Consider the following 20,794-nt stretch of genomic DNA (forward strand, 5'->3'; position numbering starts at 1 on the left):
CTTGTTCCAGATGGATAGCTTGAATTGCAAGTCAGTGGCCCCTTTGGTGGCCTTGTTCCAGATGGATAGCTTGAATTGTAAGTCAGTGGCCCCTTTGGTGGCCTTGTTCCAGATGGATAGCTTGAATTGGCAAGTCAGATGGATAGCCCTTTGATGGCCTTGTTCCAGATGGATAGCTTGAATTGCAAGTCAGTGGCCCCTTTGGTGGCCTTGTTCCAGATGGATAGCTTGAATTGCAAGTCAGTGGCCCCTTGGTGGCCTTGTTCCAGATGGATAGCTTGAATTGCAAGTCAGTGGCCCCTTGTTCCAGATGGATAGGCCCTTGTTCCAGATGGATAGCTTGAATTGTAAGTCAGTGGAATTGCAAGTCAGTGGCCCATTTGGTGGCCTTGTTCCAGATGGATAGGGTTCTTCATCTTATGAATAATAATAATAATAATAATAATAATAATAATAATAATAATAATAATAATAATAATAATAATAATAATAATAATACTTACAGGGTCTGTGTGATCACTCAACAGACAGGCAGAAGGTGGCTGTGAAGAAAAGCAGGCTGGTGTCTGAAGACCCAGGTTCCCTACAGCGGCTTTCACCTTCCGCCGGGAGGGAAGGAAAGCCCCCCCCACTTTCAGTGGACTTTGGCCAGCTGGAAATGTGGAAAGGTTAATGGTCAGTCGCTCACACATTCAAACCCTCTGCTTCAGAATCGCTGTTGCCTGATCCACGAAGACTCGTTGGTGCCTCTTGTTCCGTTGGCACTCCGGGATCTTCTCGCCGTCAAGATGAATGAGGTCATGATTGGCCTAGGTCAGACTGACTGAGAAACAAGGTCATAAACTCGTCCTTGACTTTGAATTCAGTTGAAGTTTTTACTTGTAATTGGTCATTCTTCTGATCAGAGATTACTCTAGTTGTTCCAGTGGGTCTCAAAACTCACTTCATGTCAAAAAAAAAAAAAAGATGAAAAATATCCGAGACCCTTCCCCCGCCCAACGCCCAGCCCCCTTGTGTAGCAGTGAAATCGTTCCTTAGATCTTCTAATTTCTCCTACTCACCTGCAGATGGCCTCAGTGCCTCCTTTTATTAGTTTATTATTTATCAATTTATTTTTTCTTTTTTAATATGTGAGATTTCTTTTTCTTTGTATATTTCCCTTGACCTCCTCTTACTTCTTCCTCTTAATGAACACCTCAATATTCCTGGGAAGCTTCTTGAATTTCAAGTTAATGGTCCCTTTGTGGGCTTCTTGTTCCATATGAATAGGTTTCTTCATCTTCTCAATAATAATAATAATAATAATAATAATAATAATAATAATAATAATAATAATAATAATAATAATAATAATAATAATCCCTGGAAGTTTGAATTTGAAGTCAGTGGCCCCTGTGGTGGGCTTATTCCATATAAACAGGGTTCTTCATCTTAGAATAATAATAATAATAATAATAATAATAATAATAATAATAATAATAATAATAATAATAATAATAATAATAATAATAATAAGACAGAAATAGATCCCTGGAAAGGTAACCGTGTGGTGAGTCTTGAACACGAAAATGTAATGACAAAATTGCAATAGAATTTGAATAATGACGCATTTCAGCACAGGTTTCTGAGCAAGTGGTGATTCCATAACAGGGCTGAAGTTATTTAGGCGAGAATGACGTCATACCAAGAAGTGTCGTGTCTATGTGTGTCAGTCGCTTTATCTTGCACACGGATGATTCTGTTGCTAATTTGCTTTTGCTCTGATTAGCAGGATAATTCAATGCAGTTTTCTGCCATTTACTTGGTCATTGTAGGACCAGAGTATATTATATATATATATATATATATATATATATATATATATATATATATATATATATATATATATATATATATATATATATATTTTTTTTCTGACTCACGTCGGGATCGAACCCAGGTCTTTCAGGTGGAAGGCAAGGGCGCCATCCACTAGGCCATACAAGTCTAAAAGAAGTTGGAACCTGAGAGCAACTGCACCCAAGGAATTACCCGACATGAGTCAGAAATTTATTTCTGTTCCACACGTGATTGTGTGTTGATTATTTCTATCTTATTCACTCAAAGGGGATAATTCGAATGAAATGCTGTCTATTGGCTCATTGCTGAGTCGGGAAGTTGGGGAAAACTCGCTGGTATAGCAAGCAGTTAGCTTGCCCAGGTAATTCCTTGGGTGCAGTTGCTCTCAGGTTCCAACTTCTTTTAGACTTGTATGGCCAAGTGGATGGCGCCCTTGCCTTCCACCTGGAAGACCTGGGCTCGGTCCCGACGTGAGTCAGAAATTTATTTCTGTTCCACACGTGATTGTGTGTTGATTATTTCTATATATATATATATATATATATATATATATATATATATATATATATATATATATATATATATATATATATATATATATATATATCTATATATGCCTTATCTTAGGCAAGGAGTCACTTCCTCTGGAAGCCTGGGCTTACACACATGACGCTTTCATCCTCATTTCTCGGAATGACCGAATAAGTGGCCCCCTTAGGGAGTATAGTGCCCTCTGTGCACCTCACGTGGTGCACTGTAGGCATTACTAAAGGTCCTTTGCAGCTTCCCCTCCATGCCCCATAGCTGCTATAACCTCTTTCATTCCTTTTACTGTACCTCCGTTCACATTCTCTTTCTTCCATCTTGCTATCCACCCTCTCCTGACAATGACTTCCTAGTGCTTCTTCAACTGCAATGACTTAACCTTTTGTGACCTTTTAGTGTCGACAGTTTTCCTTTGAGCGCTGAATGACCTCACCAGAGGTCCCAGCGCTTATTAGCCTTTGGCCTAGGCTGTATGTTCCTTCAGTTCCTGCTCTCTCGGAATGCCCTGTGATATGTCCCAGATGAATAAGCTAGATAAAATCATGGCCAAGAATACGAGGAGTTTTTTATCCTTTTTTTTTATTGATTTAAAACCAACTTTTACAATGTTTAAAGTAGAGCATAATATGTACTACAAGAAGCCTCCTAAAAGAAGTTGTGCAGCTGCTACCCTGGTGAAATTCAGCCTGTGTCTTAATATTTGACTTAAATTTTTATCTACTTTTTAATTTGTTAATTTATCTGGCTCTCTAACAACTCTCTGTATTCTCCCTTACTTTCTGTTAATTCTTTCGAATGAACACCTCAATAACATTCTTTGGAAGCTTCTTGAATTTCAAGTCAGTGGCCCCTGTGGTGGCCTTGTTCCTTATGAATAGGGTTCTTCATCTTCTGAATAATAATAGTAATAATAATAGTAGTAATAATAATAATGATGCAATACAAAATCAACTTAGTTTAAATCAGTCCTTCCATACATTCATCGATTACAACTGTTCTTATCTTATTTGCAGAGGTGGATTACAAAAAACAACTGCAGCCATTAAGTTTACCCCTAAGACAGTTAATAATAGTTTTATTGTCATCAAAGTTCTCACCTTTGCTTTTAAAGAAACGACACAGGCAACAAGACTAATATAATTGCTGAGCTTTGATTTCTTCTCCTTCTCTACTCAAAATCCAGCATTAATGCCTGCAGCCATTTTTCGTTCCAATGTGAACTCAATAATGTAAAGTTATAAAGTTATCTATAAACCACTAACATGCACTGGGGATCTTATGGCAGAAATGAAATACATGCATATAGACACCACCCTACTTACGAACCTTCAGAGATACGAACAAACAGGATTGCAAATTCAAGTTGTGTTCAGAGTGCTCCCCTTTGCCACCCCTAAGTTCAAATTTTGTTTTGGCCCACATTCTGTATACACTGTACAGTGTGCTGTGTTTTATATGAAAGAACGTACAGTACTGTAATGACTTTATATCTTACTGTACTTGAATAGGCGAGAAGAGTACAGTAACCAAATTGCAAACAATTCAACACATGAACGGCCGTCTGGAACGTAACTGGTTCGCAAGTAGGGTGGTGTCTGTATGCACTGCGCTTTGTGGATCATCACAAAAGCTGCAGTTCCAATCATTGCAATCTTATGTTTGCAGGAAGCACCTCATGCACACATGCATACACAATCAGTACAGGAGTAAATATATACGTCCTGCATATATGGAAGACCGCCACTGATTTCCATTTTCCTAAATGAAAATCCTTGGTGTCATAGCATTCACAAAAGGTCTACGACACTGCATTACCACAACGTCATAACAATATTATTTCCACTCAGCTGGAATACCAGTCATGCACCAAAACAACAAATGTGTAATATTTAAAACATAATTATAACCTAAAAGATTACAATATTTAAGCACTGAAAAAAAGTGTAATATACATAACATGTAAAGCAAGGCATAAAATTGATCAAATCTATATAATAAGCACTTGCAAGAAAATAACTGAAACAGCACAAAAGTGTCCACCTGCCATCACCCGCCATATCCATAGGCAATACTTGGATTGTGCTGTCATTCCAGCTCAGATCATTCACCCTGGACGAAGAGGAGACACGTAGGTGATGATGATGACATTCCATTCCCATCACTAGGGAACTTCCAGCCTCAGTGTGTGCTTATGCGGATTCTTCTTCTTCTTCTTCTTCTTCAGTAATTTCACACACAATTTTACACACACACACACTTGTGGTGGTCAGTCACAACACCAAGGAACCCCAGTCCAGGCGACCTCAGAGCCGGGGACACCAGACGGTACTGTACCGCCCAGTACCGGAGTGATCTCCAGACTTTCTTGTATCACAAGAGTGAAACAAGTGCCGACAGCATCACATCACTGCTGTGTTCGCATTATGAGCTGTTCACAATCCAACTGCAGGTTGGAAATCGAGTTTTCCACATGTCCTGTTCGCACTCCTTTCTGACAGAAGCTAAGCAACTTGCAAAAGTTTCGTCTTCAGAATTAGAGATTTAGTCCAACAGGACACCCACCACCGCCCCCAGCACTCGTCACGGCAATGAGGGATTTCCCAACACAGATCACACAGGTTGTTGTTTTTTCACTTTTGTCAGGCACTCCAGAGGCATATTGTACAGCTTGGGTTAAAAATTGGACACCACAATGAGAGCTGGTTCAGTTGAAAGATCCGTTTTTCTGTTTATTCGGGAGTGGAGGAGCGCTGCGAGGCCTTGCTCTAACACCACTGAAGGAAGGGTCCAGCAGAGCATTAGCCCAAACCATCTCACAATGACACCCAAGTGATTTCACCTTTGAAAAAGGAGGGGATTCGAACACAGACTAAAACCCACAATCACTTTGCCACTATCTGTTGCTTCTGATCTCCATAGCTTTTTAAGACTTTGTTCCAGTAGTCTTCAAGATTTTTTGTGATTTTTTTTAAACGTCACATTCAGCTGATGTGTCGTCTTCCTGGAGATGACTGCAGCTTCCATACAACTTCTAGGCAGGTGGGGAGAAAGTCGCAGATATCCCAGCAACATTGGATGTTGCACTACTCCTGCCCGGGCTTGCCATTCCAAGGAGTTGTCAAAAAATAGCGATGTCGTCGACCCATTCCCATCTCGTTTTCCAGGGGGATATTTTTGCAGGCTTGTGCCCATATTCTGTCGGCGGTGTCAGGTTTTGGCTGCTTCGGGCTACCAATACAGTGGTCCACCCTCGTTAAGAGAAGGCTCCAGCCCACCCCCTTGTACGACTCCCTCCATGATGCTTGATCTCCTCTCCTTAGAGGTCTCCTCAGAGGTCTCCTCCTAGCAGCAATCCTGGAAATAGTGTAGATGCATAAAGCTTACGGAGATCGTCTGTGGACAGCGTCAGAGATTCCTATCAGATGAGCAGAATAACTTGAAGAGAATGCCATAATGTGTCAAGAATTCTTGGACATTAAAATTCCACTCTTAACATCAATACAACAGCAGAAGGTTTTAAGGATTCAAAAGTTTTTGCATCAATGATAGGACTGGAAGTCGAGCCTATCAAATAGCTAGGTAAGTAAAAGGTTGGAGCAGAATAGTCATGTCAACAGGAAAGCATAAGAAAATAAAGCAGAAGTAAGGCTAATATTCAGAAATAATCTCTGATGTTGCTCATTTTAGAACAATTCTTCCTAAACCACCCCTATGTTATTGTCATAGAGGCTCATGACCTCTTAAGAGATGCTCAGGACGTCTTGAGTGTGCCTCAAGGTTCCAAGATCCAGACTCATTTTGGGGGGAAACCTTCCTAAATATTTGAGGTCCGGAAAAACTAGAAATCTACTAGCCTATGGCTCACTAAATGAAAGAAACAAAATCACTTAAATATGACATCATTGCAATTTCATTGACAGGTGACCTCAAAAATTATAGTTCATGAGAGAGAGAGAGAGAGAGAGAGAGAGAGAGAGAGAGAGAGAGAGAGAGAGAGAGAGAGAGAGAGATTAAGCATTAGGTATCCCATACTGTGGGGACCAATTTACTGGCAATTTCTAAGGCCCATTCTCACAAAATTCTTTAAGCAGCACTAATATATTTTATTATTTGTAGCCAGATGCCCAGTAGCTAACTGTATCTTCCTATTATCTACGAGCTTTTAACCTCATTCGTTTGTTAGGTTTTAGCAATAACTGAGTATTTCAAGTAGAAATTCACTGCCAAAGAAAGACATACTATATTGCTGATTAAACTTTACCTTCGTACTGTAGTTTTTCCTTATCTCAGTCTGTTGTCCCTCGCTGTAGTTGTCTGTGGCTTCTAAATGAGAAGACGAACTAGAAACTGGAGCTCGATCTTTGCAGAATCCAGACCTTCGTCGTCTGGGTTTCTGGAGCCACGTTCAAAGAACACTCGGATGCCTGGTGTCTGGGTTGTGTTTCCACTGAAGAAACTCCACTTCTGCACATGGACTTGGACTGAGGTTAAGGAGGGCAGGTAGTGGTTATGGCAGTGGTACCTGTTAGAAGAGAAGGAAAAGAAAAAAAAAAACATTAGGCAGTGATATGAACGCATTCTTCATGTTAGTCTTGAACGTTTAAGAAAAAGCCACTGCAAAGAACCAACTTTAAATGAATAGATGTTAAACAGGGGCTTTCGACCTTCACTCAGGCGCTCTTCAGCTGAAGAACACCTTAGTTCAGGTCAAAAGCTCCTCTTTTGTACTTAAACTTGGTTTTCTACAGTGGCCTCTTTCTGAACCATTCAAAGACATTAGCACCTTGGTAATATCTCCCAGTTATGGGCTGGGAGGGGAACCTGTTTAAAATGCATCAGGATCTGTCAAAACCAAATGCCTCCTTGCAAGAGATCACGTTCAGAAGTTAGACAGTCAGAGGAAGAGGTAGAATCACAAGAGGTGTAGCAGGAGAAAACAGTAAAGAACAGCACATGAAGTAGGAGCAGCTGAGCAGAATATCATTTACCTCCACCATCAAGCCTCAGCTACTACTTACAAGCTCTCTGTGGCCTTTACCTTGTGAATTATTATTATTATTATCATTATTATTAATATTATTATTATTATTTTCATTTAGATGAACCCTATTCACATGGGCCTCTGTAACTTCTGCTACCATTGCTTCTTCTGTTTGTTTTTTCCTTAAATCTATTTATATGTACCTTCAATGAGGATCTTAGACACTACCTCTCAGTTCCAGAGATCCTTTATTCCTCACAACATTGGGCTGTGGAACAGCCTCCCTTCAGAGGATGATGTTCAGTTGGAACTTCTTCAGAAGTTCAACCGAAGATGCAATGCATTACTACCCTAATAATATTCTCCTTGCGTTTTCATACACTTTTATCTATTTGTTAGTTTGTTAATTATTTTTTTCTTTTCTGATAAGTTGGATCTCTTCTTTCTGTAAGGTAACAGAGGTTACAGAGGCCCAGAACTTTAACCACACATACAGTCAATTTCTGAGTTATCTTTTGGATGCAGAAACTGACAGTCAAGTGAAAATCAAAAATCAAAAGATATGCAAGTGATGGAGGTCAGAAAATAAGAAGTTTAGCAAAGTACTGAAAAAGCAGTGTCTGGATAATAAGTCGTCATTCACGCACTGCACAATTTCCACCTAAGTGATGCACACAACACACACAAACAGAAGCATAGCATACCATGTTTTGCATCAGTGAATGTGAGAGCGTCTGTGCAATAAATATGTACATTACACAAACTCTGGCTGATGTGCTCCTGCATTCATGTGCATTTGTTCACAGACATTCTATGCATAGTATGTGCACATTATCATCTCACTAGAAAGCAAAACACTCGCAGGCTGCCTGCATTCTTATAAGAAATGAACTGCGGAATACATTGTAGGTAAAAGTTCCTGCAACACTCACCAGACAACTTGTGGAAGGATCAGCTCTCTCAGCCTCCTTGTGCACAGGCATCCACCACCACCAGGAAGCATCATCTGCTGCTGCTGTGAGGCTGCAGCATGTTATAGACATGTCTGGGACATCTGTAGATGCACAGGACAGAAGTGAAGGTTCTGCATTTTCGTTGATAACCTTGCTTACACCCTTCCATGGATCAGGAGATGCGCTCACACCTTCTGACCATGGCAGGCTGCCCAATGAGGCTGTGCTTCTCCCCTTCTGTTATTTCCTATAAATGGACCTCATATTTCCTATAAATGGATATCATATTTCCTATAAATGGATATCATATTCCCTATAAATGGATATCATATTTCCTATAAATGGATATCATATTTCCTATAAATGGACATATTTCCTATGAATGGGCATTATATTTCCTATAAATGGGCATCATATTTCCTATAAATGGATATCATATTTCCTATAAATGGACATATTTCCTATGAATGGGCATTATATTTCCTATAAATGGGCATCATATTTCCTATATGTGGGCATCATATTTCCTATATGTGGGTATCATATTTCCTATAAATGGGCATCATATTTCCTATAAATAGGCATTATATTTCCTATAAATGGATATCATATTTCTGATAAATGGGCATCATATTTCCTATAAATGGGCATTATATTTCCTATAAATGGATATCATATTTCCTATAAATGGGCATCATATTTCCTATAAATGGGCATCATATTTCCTATAAATGGGCATCATATTTCCTATAAATGGATATCATATTTCCTATAAATGGGCATCATATTTCCTATAAATGGGCATCATATTTCCTATAAATGGGCATCATATTTCCTATAAATGGGCATTATATTTCCTATAAATGGATATCATATTTCCTATAAATGGGCATCACATTTCCTATAAATGGGCATTATATTTCCTTTAAATGGGCATCATATTTCCTATTTCCTATAAATGGGCATTATATTTCCTATAAATGGGCATCATATTTCCTATAAATGGGCATATTTCCTATAAATGGGCATTATATTTCCTATAAATGGGCATCATATTTCCTATAAATGGGCATTATATTTCTTATAAATGGGCATCATATTTCCTACAAATGGGCATTATGTTTCCTATAAATCGATATCATATTTCCTATAAATGGGCATCATATTTCCTATAAATGGGCATTATATTTCCTTTAAATGGGCATCATATTTCCTATAAATGAGCATCATATTTCCTATAAATGGGCATATTTCCTATAAATGGGCATTATATTTCCTATAAATGGGCATCATATTTCCTATAAATGGGCATTATATTTCCTATAAATGGATATCATATTTCCTATAAATGGATATCATATTTCCTATAAATGGGCATTATATTTACTATAAACGGATATATATTTCCTATAAATGGATATCATATTTCCTATAAATGGGCATTATATTTCCTATAAATGGATATCATATTTCCTATAAATGGATATCATATTTCCTATAAATGGGCATTATATTTCCTATAAATGGATATCATATTTCCTATAAATGGATATCATATTTCCTATAAATGGGCATTATATTTCCTATAAATGGCCATTATATTTCCTATAAATGGATATCATATTTCCTATAAATGGATATCATATTTCCTATAAATGGGCATTATATTTCCTATAAATGGATATCATATTTCCTATAAATGGATATCATATTTCCTATAAATGGGCATCATATTTCCTATAAATGGATATCATATTTCCTATAAATGGGCATTATATTTCCTGTAAATGGAACTCATATTTCCTGTAAATGGAACTCATATTTCCTATAAGTGGGCATCATATTTCCTATAAATGGTCATAAATGGGCATCATATTTCCTATAAATGGGCATCGTATTTCCTGTAAATGGGCATTATATTTCTTATAAATGGGCATCATATTTCCTACAAATGGGCATTATATTTCCTATAAATGGATATCATATTTCCTATAAATGGGCATCATATTTCCTATAAATGGGCATTGTATTTCCTTTAAATGGGCATCATATTTCCTATAAATGAGCATCATATTTCCTATAAATGGGCATATTTCCTATAAATGTACATTATATTTCTGTTATGCAATGGATTTGAAAGTATTTCTACAGTGATCGGGATTATGAGATTTCCTAAAGAGAGAGAGATAGATAGAGAGAGAGAAATGAGAGATCATAGAGAGAGAGAAATGGATATTGATAATTTGAAATGATGAGCCATGAGATCAAGTAAATTTGAGTTGAATAAACAACTAACCTCACTATATGGGAAAAATAAGGAGTAGCTAAAGGAATGATTATGAAGAAAAAGGTCAGCAAAATTGACCTGATTTGTCCTTGCCAAAAGTGGGAGTTGAAATTGAACCTTTAAGAATAGAGTAGACTTCCTCAAATGAGGCATTTTATTTCAACATAAATGGATAAAGTTCATTCTGATCATTTCCTATAAATGGACATCATATTTCCTATAAATCCAAAGATTATTTCCTATAAATGGGCAAGATCTATAAATGGATATCTGTTTCCTATAAATGGATATCAAGAGAAATTTCTATAAAGTGTGGCTGGCCGTCCTATAAATGGGCATTTATGTTATAAGAATAAAAATTAAAAGTAAATGGCATTATATTTCCTATAAATGGGCATCAAGTTTCCTATAAATGGAAGATCATATTTCCTATAAATGGAGAATATTTCCTATAAATCGATATTGCAGAACATCATAAATGGAAAAGAATCATATTTCCTATAAATGGGCAACATATTTCCTATAAATGCATATCATATTTTCCTATAAATGGGCATCATATTTCCTATAAATGGGCATTATATTTCCTATAAATGGGCATCATATTTCCTATAAATGGATATCATATTTCCTATAAATGGATATCATATTTCCTATAAATGGGCATTATATTTCCTATAAATGGATATCATATTTCCTATAAATGGATATTATATTTCCTATAAATGGGCATTATATTTCCTATAAATGGGCATTATATTTCCTTTAAATCGATATTATATTTCCTATAAACGGATATCATATTCCTATAAATGGATATCATATATCATATTTCCTATAAATGGAATCATATTTCCTATAAATGGATATCATATTTCCTATAAATGGATATCATATTTCCTATAAATGGGCATCATATTTCCTATAAATGGGCATTATATTTCCTATAAATGGATATCATATTTCCTATAAATGGATATCATATTTCCTATAAATGGATATCATATTTCCTATAAATGGGCATTATATTTCCTATAAATGGAACTCATATTTCCTGTAAATGGAACTCATATTTCCTATAAATGGGCATCATATTTCCTATAAATGGGCATAAATGGGCATCATATTTCCTATAAATGGGCATTATATTTCCTATAAATGGGCATCATAAGTCCTATAAATGGGTATTATATTTCCTATAAATGGAACTCATATTTCCTATAAATGGACATCATATTTTCTATAAATGGAACCCATATTTCCTATAAATGGATATTATGTTTCCTATAAATGGACATCATATTTCCTATAAATGGAACATCATAAATGGTTTTCCAGTGTCCATTATAAATGGGCATTATATTCCAAATGGGCATTATATTTCCTATAAATGGATATCATATATTTCCTATAAATGGGTCATTCATATTTCCTATAAATGGCAGCCCCATATTTCCTATAAATGGAACATCATATTTCCTATAAATGGAACTGATATTTCCTATAAATGATTTTATATTTCCCATAAATGCCTTCCTATGAATGATATTTATTTGGATAAATGGGCATCATATATTTATATCCCTTAAGATGAAAAACCAACTGTTATAAATTCTGATGACCGTTTCCTATAAATGGAAACTCACTGTAATTCATTTAAATGCTTTTTTACTTTTAAAGACCAACTAATTCTATAAATGGACACTGCTAATTGGAGAAATGTCTCCTTTTGCATTTGCAGAACCACCAAACATCACAACTCTCAGTAAAAACCGTATCGTGAGCACACATATTTCCATTAAGATTGATATTATGAATATTAGCTTTAAACTAAATAAATGTTGTCATTTTAGGAATATATCCCTTCATTGTCGCAAAAAGAAAATGTATCATTCATTGCTCTGAATATCTGCTGTAGCCCACAAGATGAGTGAGTTGAACTAAACTAAATCGATTCAACAGCATCTGTAATGCCATTCCCCAATTTTGTCATATGATTTACATTTACCCCTTTACTGAAAGAGTTGCACTAATTCTGTGTGACCTTAGCCGCTATTAATGTCTTGTGGCTGTAAATGTTAATTGACTATAAAAGAACCAATTCATTATTTTTGTCATTTTGTTTGTCCAAGATAAGAGTTGCACTAATTCTTGCTGCTCAAAACCTTTAACAATAAAAAATGAATACTGCTTTTGCAATAAATCATCTATATTTACATCAGAATATTTTCCAAACATCAAAACATCAGTAACAATCGTAGCACCAGCAATATTTCTGAAAAATGGATATTATCTGCATTTGCTTGTATAAGACTTTCATTATTGGAATATATCCCCCTTTATTGCTGCAAGATGCAAAGGAGTGCATTGTTGATTGTCATGAGCATCTACTGTAGCCCCACTCTCAATGAGTTCTTGAACTACACTAACATTGTTAGATTGAACAGCTGCATGTAATGCTGTGTTCCATTATTATTTTGTCATTTATGTTTGCCCCTTTACTGATCAAGAGTTGCACTAATTCTGTGTGACCTTTGCAGCCGCTAAATGAAGCAATGTATTTCCTATTTGGTTTTTGCAGTTTACATCAAACCCCAACTCTAAAAGAAGCTCTCAGTAGCCTCACATTTCCCACCCAAAGCTGCAGCTGCAGTATGAGCACCCATATTGCCAAAAGTATCAATATCATATATATCTGCATTTGCTTGTATAAGACTGTTCATTATTGGAATATATCCCTTTATTGCTGCAAGATGCAAAGGAGTGAGTTGTTCATTGCCATGAGCATCTACTGTAGCCCCACTCTCAATGAGTTCTTGAACTACACTAACATTGTTAGAGTAAACAGCTGCATGTAATGCTGTGAGACCATTATTATTTTTGTCATTTATGTTTGCCCCTTTACTGATCAAGAGTTGCACTAATTCTGTGTGACCTTTAGAAGCCGCTAATTCAAGCAATGTTTCTCCTTTTTTGGTTGTGCAGTTTACATCAAACCCCGACTCTAAAAGAATATCTAAAGCATCTAATTTCCCATCCAAAGCCGCAGTATGAGCACCCATGTTTCCAAAAGTATCAATATCATATATATCTGCATTTGCTTGTATAAGACTCTTCATTATTGGAATATATCCCTTTATTGCTGCAAGATGCAAGGAGATGCAAAGGATGCATTTCATTGTCATGAACAGCTGCATCAATCTGTGATTTTATTATGTAGCCCCACTCTCAATGAGTTCTTGAACTACACTAACATTGTTAGTTTTGCAGTTTAAAACAGCTGCATGTAATGCCGTGTGAGACCATTATTATTTTGTCATTTATGTTTGCCCCTTTACTGATCAAGAGTTGCACTAATTCTGTGTGACCTTTCAATGAGCCGCTAAATGAAGCAATGTATTTCCTCTTTGGTTTTGCAGTGCAGTTTACATCAAACCCCGACTCTAAAAGAAATCTCAATGTAGCCTCATTTTCCCAAACCCACAAAAGCTGCAGATGAGCACCCATATTGCCAAAAGTATCAATATCATCAATATCATATATCTGCATTTGCTTGTATAAGACTCTTCATTATTGGAATATATCCCTTTTATGCTGCAAGATGCAAAGGAGTGCATTGTTGATTGTCATGAGCATCTACTGTAGCCCCACTCTCAATGAGTTCTTGAACTACACTAACATTGTTAGAGTGAACAGCTGCATGTAATGCCGTGCGTCCATTATTATTTTTGTCATTTATGTTTGCCCCTTTACTGATCAAGAGTTGCACTAATTCTGTGTGACCTTCTTGAGCCGCTAAATGAAGCAATGTATTTCCTATTTGGTTTTTGCAGTTTACATCAAACCCCAACTCTAAAAAATTGCTCAATATCAATATCATCACATTTCCCATACCATTATTGGAAGCTGCAATGATGAGCACCCATATTGCCAAAAGTATCAATATCATATATATATATATCAATATTTGCTTGTATAAGACTCTTCATTATTGGAATATCTCCTCTTTTGCTGCAAGATGCAAAGGAAAGAAGCTCAGTAATCACATTTTGCCATGTGTTGATTGTCAAAGTATCAATATCATATATATCTGCATTTGCTTCTACTGTAATATATCCCCACTCTCAATGAGTTCTTGAACTACACTAACATTTGTTAACATTGTTAGAACAGCTGCATGTAATGCCGTGAACCATATTATTTTTGTCATTTATGTTTGCCCCTTTACTGATCAAGAGTTGCACTAATTCTCTGTGTCCTTTATGAGCCATTAAATGAAGCAATTTATTTCCTATTTGCTTTTTGCAGTTTACATCAAACCCCGATTCTAAAAGAACCAGTAAAACATCACATTTGCCACCCAAAGCTGCAGCATGAGCACCCATATTGCCAAAAGTATCAATATCATATATATCTGCATTTGCTTGTATAAGACTTTTTATTATTGGAATATATCCCCTTATTGCTGCAAGATGCAAAGGAGTTTGGTCTTCATAGTCATGAGCATCTACCTTAGCTCCACGCTCAATGAGGTATTGAACTAAACTAAGATTGTTAGACTGAACAGCTGCATGTAATGCCGTGTAACCATATTGGCCTCTATCATTTATATTTGCCCCTTTACTAATCAAGAGTTGCACTATTTCTCTGTGACCTTTAGAAGCCGCTATTTGAAGCAATGTTTTTCCTTTGTTGGTTTTGCAATTTACATGAAACCCAGACTCTAACAGAAACTCAGTGGCATCACATTGTCCAAATGTAGCCGCAACATGAACAACCATATTACCACAAGAGTCAATATTATATAAATCAGCCTTTGCATCAATAAGGGTTTTTATTGTTGGTATATGTCCCTTTATTGCTGCAAGATGCAAAGGAGTGCATTGTTCATTGTCATGAGCATCTACTGTAGCCCCACTCTCAATGAGTTCTTGAACTACACTAACATTGTTAGATTGAACAGCTGCATGTAATGCCGTGAGACCATTATTATTTTTGTCATTTATGTTTGCCCCTTTACTGATCAAGAGTTGCACTAATTCTGTGTGACCTTTAGAAGCCGCTAAATGAAGCAATGTATTTCCTATTTGGTTTTTGCAGTTTACATCAAACCCCAACTCTAAAAGAAGCTCAGTAGCCTCACATTTCCCACCCAAAGCTGCATCATGAGCACCCATATTGCCAAAAGTATCAATATCATATATATCTGCATTTGCTTGTATAAGAGCTTTTATTGTTGGTATATGTCCCTTTATTGCTGCAAGATGCAAAGGAGTGCATTGTTCATTGTCATGAGCATCTACTGTAGCCCCACTCTCAATGAGTTCTTGAACTACACTAACATTGTTAGATTCAACAGCTGCATGTAATGCCGTGCGTCCAATATAATTTTTGTCATTTATGTTTGCCCCTTTACTGATCAAGAGTTGCACTAATTCTGTGTGACCTTCTTGAGCCGCTAAATGAAGCAATGTATTTCCTATTTGGTTTTTGCAGTTTACATCAAACCCCGACTCTAAAAGAAGCTCAGTAGCCTCACATTTCCCAGCATAAGCTGCAGAATGACCACCCATATTGCCAAAAGTATCAATATCATATATATCTGCATTTGCTTGTATAAGACTCTTCATTATTGGAATATATCCCTTTATTGCTGCAAGATGCAAAGGAGTGCATTGTTGATTGTCATGAGCATCTACTGTAGCCCCACTCTCAATGAGTTCTTGAACTACACTAACATTGTTAGAGTGAACAGCTGCATGTAATGCCGTGTGTCCATTATTATTTTTGTCATTTATGTTTGCCCCTTTACTGATCAAGAGTTGCACTAATTCTGTGTGACCTTTTTGAGCCGCTAAATGAAGCAATGTATTTCCTATTTGGTTTTTGCAGTTTACATCAAACCCCGACTCTAAAAGAAGCTCAGTAGCCTCACATTTCCCAGCATAAGCTGCAGAATGAGCACCCATATTGCCAAAAGTATCAATATCATATATATCTGCATTTGCTTGTATAAGACTCTTCATTATTGGAATATATCCCTTTATTGCTGCAAGATGCAAAGGAGTGCATTGTTGATTGTCATGAGCATCTACTGTAGCCCCACTCTCAATGAGTTCTTGAACTACACTAACATTGTTAGAGTGAACAGCTGCATGTAATGCCGTGTGTCCATTATTATTTTTGTCATTTATGTTTGCCCCTTTACTGATCAAGAGTTGCACTAATTCTGTGTGACCTTTTGCAGCCGCTAAATGAAGCAATGTATTTCCTATTTGGTTTTTGCAGTTTACATCAAACCCCAACTCTAAAAGAAGCTCAGTAGCCTCACATTTCCCACCCAAAGCTGCATCATGAGCACCCATATTGCCAAAAGTATCAATATCATATATATCTGCATTTGCTTGTATAAGACTCTTCATTATTGGAATATATCCCTCTATTGCTGCAAGATGCAAAGGAGTGCATTGTTGATTGTCATGAGCATCTACTGTAGCCCCACTCTCAATGAGTTCTTGAACTACACTAACATTGTTAGATTCAACAGCTGCATGTAATGCCGTGTGTCCATTATTATTTTTGTCATTTATGTTTGCCCCTTTACTGATCAAGAGTTGCACTAATTCTGTGTGACCTTTTTGAGCCGCTAAATGAAGCAATGTATTTCCTATTTGGTTTTTGCAGTTTACATCAAACCCACACTCTAAAAGAAGCTCAGTAGCCTCACATTTCCCACCCAAAGCTGCATCATGAGCACCCATATTGCCAAAAGTATCAATATCATATATATCTGCATTTGCTTGTATAAGACTCTTCATTATTGGAATATATCCCTTTATTGCTGCAAGATGCAAAGGAGTGCATTGTTGATTGTCATGAGCATCTACTGTAGCCCCACTCTCAATGAGTTCTTGAACTACACTAACATTGTTAGAGTGAACAGCTGCATGTAATGCCGTGTGTCCATTATTATTTTTGTCATTTATGTTTGCCCCTTTACTGATCAAGAGTTGCACTAATTCTGTGTGACCTTCTTGAGCCGCTAAATGAAGCAATGTATTTCCTATTTGGTTTTTGCAGTTTACATCAAACCCCAACTCTAAAAGAAGCTCAGTAGCCTCACATTTCCCACCCAAAGCTGCATCATGAGCACCCATATTGCCAAAAGTATCAATATCATATATATCTGCATTTGCTTGTATAAGACTCTTCATTATTGGAATATATCCCTTTATTGCTGCAAGATGCAAAGGAGTGCATTGTTGATTGTCATGAGCATCTACTGTAGCCCCACTCTCAATGAGTTCTTGAACTACACTAACATTGTTAGATTCAACAGCTGCATGTAATGCCGTGTGTCCATTATTATTTTTGTCATTTATGTTTGCCCCTTTACTGATCAAGAGTTGCACTAATTCTGTGTGACCTTCTTGAGCCGCTAAATGAAGCAATGTATTTCCTTTTTTAGTCTTGCTGTTTATATCAAACCCCAACTCTAACAGAAACTCTAAAACATCACATTTGCCACCCAAAGCTGCATCATGAGCACCCATCTTGCCAAAAGTATCAATATCATATATATCAGCATTTGCTTGTATAAGACTCTTCATTATTGGAATATATCCCTTTATTGCTGCAAGATGCAAAGGAGTGCATTGTTGATTGTCATGAGCATCTACTGTAGCCCCACTCTCAATGAGTTCTTGAACTACACTAACATTGTTAGATTGAACAGCTGCATGTAATGCTGTGAGACCATTATTATTTTTGTCATTTATGTTTGCCCCTTTACTGATCAAGAGTTGCACTAATTCTGTGTGACCTTTTGCAGCCGCTAAATGAAGCAATGTATTTCCTATTTGGTTTTTGCAGTTTACATCAAACCCCAACTCTAAAAGAAGCTCAGTAGCCTCACATTTCCCACGCAAAGCTGCATCGTGAGCACCCATATTGCCAAAAGTATCAATATCATATATATCTGCATTTGCTTGTATAAGACTCTTCATTATTGGAATATATCCCTTTATTGCTGCAAGATGCAAAGGAGTGCATTGTTGATTGTCATGAGCATCTACTGTAGCCCCACTCTCAATGAGTTCTTGAACTACACTAACATTGTTAGAGTGAACAGCTGCATGTAATGCCGTGTGTCCAATATTATTTTTGTCATTTATGTTTGCCCCTTTACTGATCAAGAGTTGCACTAATTCTGTGTGACCTTTAAAAGCCGCTAAATGAAGCAATGTATTTCCTATTTGGTTTTTGCAGTTTACATCAAACCCCGACTCTAAAAGAAGCTCAGTAGCCTCACATTTCCCACCCAAAGCTGCATCATGAGCACCCATATTGCCAAAAGTATCAATATCATATATATCTGCATTTGCTTGTATAAGACTCTTCATTATTGGAATATATCCCTTTATTGCTGCAAGATGCAAAGGAGTGCATTGTTGATTGTCATGAGCATCTACTGTAGCCCCACTCTCAATGAGTTCTTGAACTACACTAACATTGTTAGAATGAACAGCTGCATGTAATGCCATGTGACCATCATTATTTTTGTCATTTATGTTTGCCCCTTTACTGATCAAGAGTTGCACTAATTCTGTGTGACCTTCTTGAGCCGCTAAATGAAGCAATGTATTTCCTATTTGGTTTTTGCAGTTTACATCAAACCCACACTCTAAAAGAAGCTCAGTAGCCTCACATTTCCCACCCAAAGCTGCAATATGAGCACCCATGTTTCCAAAAGTATCAATATCATATATATCTGCATTTGCTTGTATAAGACTCTTCATTATTGGAATATATCCCTTTATTGCTGCAAGATGCAAAGGAGTGCATTGTTGATTGTCATGAGCATCTACTGTAGCCCCACTCTCAATGAGTTCTTGAACTACACTAACTTTGTTAGATTGAACAGCTGCATGTAATGCCGTGTGTCCATCATATTCTTAAGAGATTGTCATTTTTGTCATTTATGTTTGCCCCTTTACTGATCAAGAGTTGCACTAATTCTGTGTGACCTTTTTGGAGCCTAAAATGAAGCAATGTATTTCCTATTTGGTTTTTGCAGTTTACATCAAACCCCAACTCTAAAAGAAGCTCAGTAGCCTCACATTTCCCACCCAAAGCCGCATCATGAGCACCCATATTACCACAGGTATCAACATTATATAAGTTACCATTTGCTTGTATAAGAGCTTTTATTATTGGAATATATCCCCTTATTGTTGCAAGATGCAAAGGAGTGCATTGATCACTATCATGAACATCTACTGTGGCCCCATTCTCAATGAGTTCCTGAACTAAACTAGCGTTGTTATCTTCAACAGCTCTATGCAATGCTGTTTCCATTTTATTTTTGGTGTCATTTATGTTTGCCTATTTACTGATCAAAATGAGTTGCATAAATTCTGTGTGACCTTTTGCAGCCTGCTAAATGAAGTGTGATGATCCAAAGAATGCCCTAAAGGTGGTTTTTGCAGTTTACATCAAACCCCAACTCTAAAAGAAGCTCAGTAGCCTCACATTTGCCATATGTGGAAAGCTGCATCATGAGCAATATATTGTGGAAATGTATCAAAGTGTTATATCATATATATCTGCATTTGCTTGTGGATAAGACTCTTCATTATTGGAATATATCCCTTTATTGCTGCAAGATGCAAAGGAGTGCATTGTTGATTGTCATGAGCATCTACTGTAGCCCCACTCTCAATGAGTTCTTGAACTACACTAACATTGTTAGATGAACAGCTGTCATGTAAAGACATCTCTGGATCCATTGGATTATTTTTTACATGTTATGTTTGCCCCTTTACTGATACAAGAGTTGCACTAATTCTGTGTGACCTTCATATAAAGCCGATAAATGAATGAATGTATTTCATATTTGGTTTTTGCATGTTTATCAAAACTCAACTCTAAAAGATTGCTCAAATATGAAGCCTCACATTTCCCACCCAAAGCTGTGGATCATGAGCACCCATGGCTATTCCAAAGGCCATCAATCAATATCATATATATCTGCATTTGCTTGTATAAGACTCTTCATTATTGGAATATATCCCACTTATTGGCTTGCATGCAAAGCAAGATGCAAAGGATACAAGAGCATTGGATATGAGGATGAAGGTGTGAACTAAACTAGATTGTGGATCTGAGCAGGTCTGTATACTGTGGATA

General features: G+C 36.8%; 1 protein-coding gene and 1 long non-coding RNA gene across 2 annotated transcripts; both read right to left on the minus strand.

Moving 5' to 3' along the window:
* Nucleotides 1-4,634: 4,634 nt before the first annotated feature.
* On the minus strand, nucleotides 4,635-8,985 carry LOC136841444 (uncharacterized). The gene is made up of 3 exons (XR_010853952.1): nucleotides 8,299-8,985; nucleotides 6,647-6,907; nucleotides 4,635-5,739 (listed from the first exon to the last, which is right to left on the minus strand). It is a non-coding gene; the product is annotated as an uncharacterized lncRNA (long non-coding RNA).
* A 4,221-nt stretch (nucleotides 8,986-13,206) lies between these two features.
* Nucleotides 13,207-18,830, minus strand: LOC136839526 (serine/threonine-protein phosphatase 6 regulatory ankyrin repeat subunit B-like). Its single transcript, XM_067105743.1, is given in 3 exon segments — nucleotides 13,207-13,797; nucleotides 14,154-14,512; nucleotides 14,835-18,830. Coding segments are annotated over 3 exon segments (4,728 nt in total). The 5' UTR covers nucleotides 18,613-18,830.
* Between the last annotated feature and the right edge of the window lie 1,964 nt (nucleotides 18,831-20,794).

Source organism: Macrobrachium rosenbergii, chromosome 1 (genome assembly GCF_040412425.1).
Source record: "Macrobrachium rosenbergii isolate ZJJX-2024 chromosome 1, ASM4041242v1, whole genome shotgun sequence".
In the NCBI taxonomy this organism is placed as follows: domain Eukaryota; kingdom Metazoa; phylum Arthropoda; class Malacostraca; order Decapoda; family Palaemonidae; genus Macrobrachium; species Macrobrachium rosenbergii.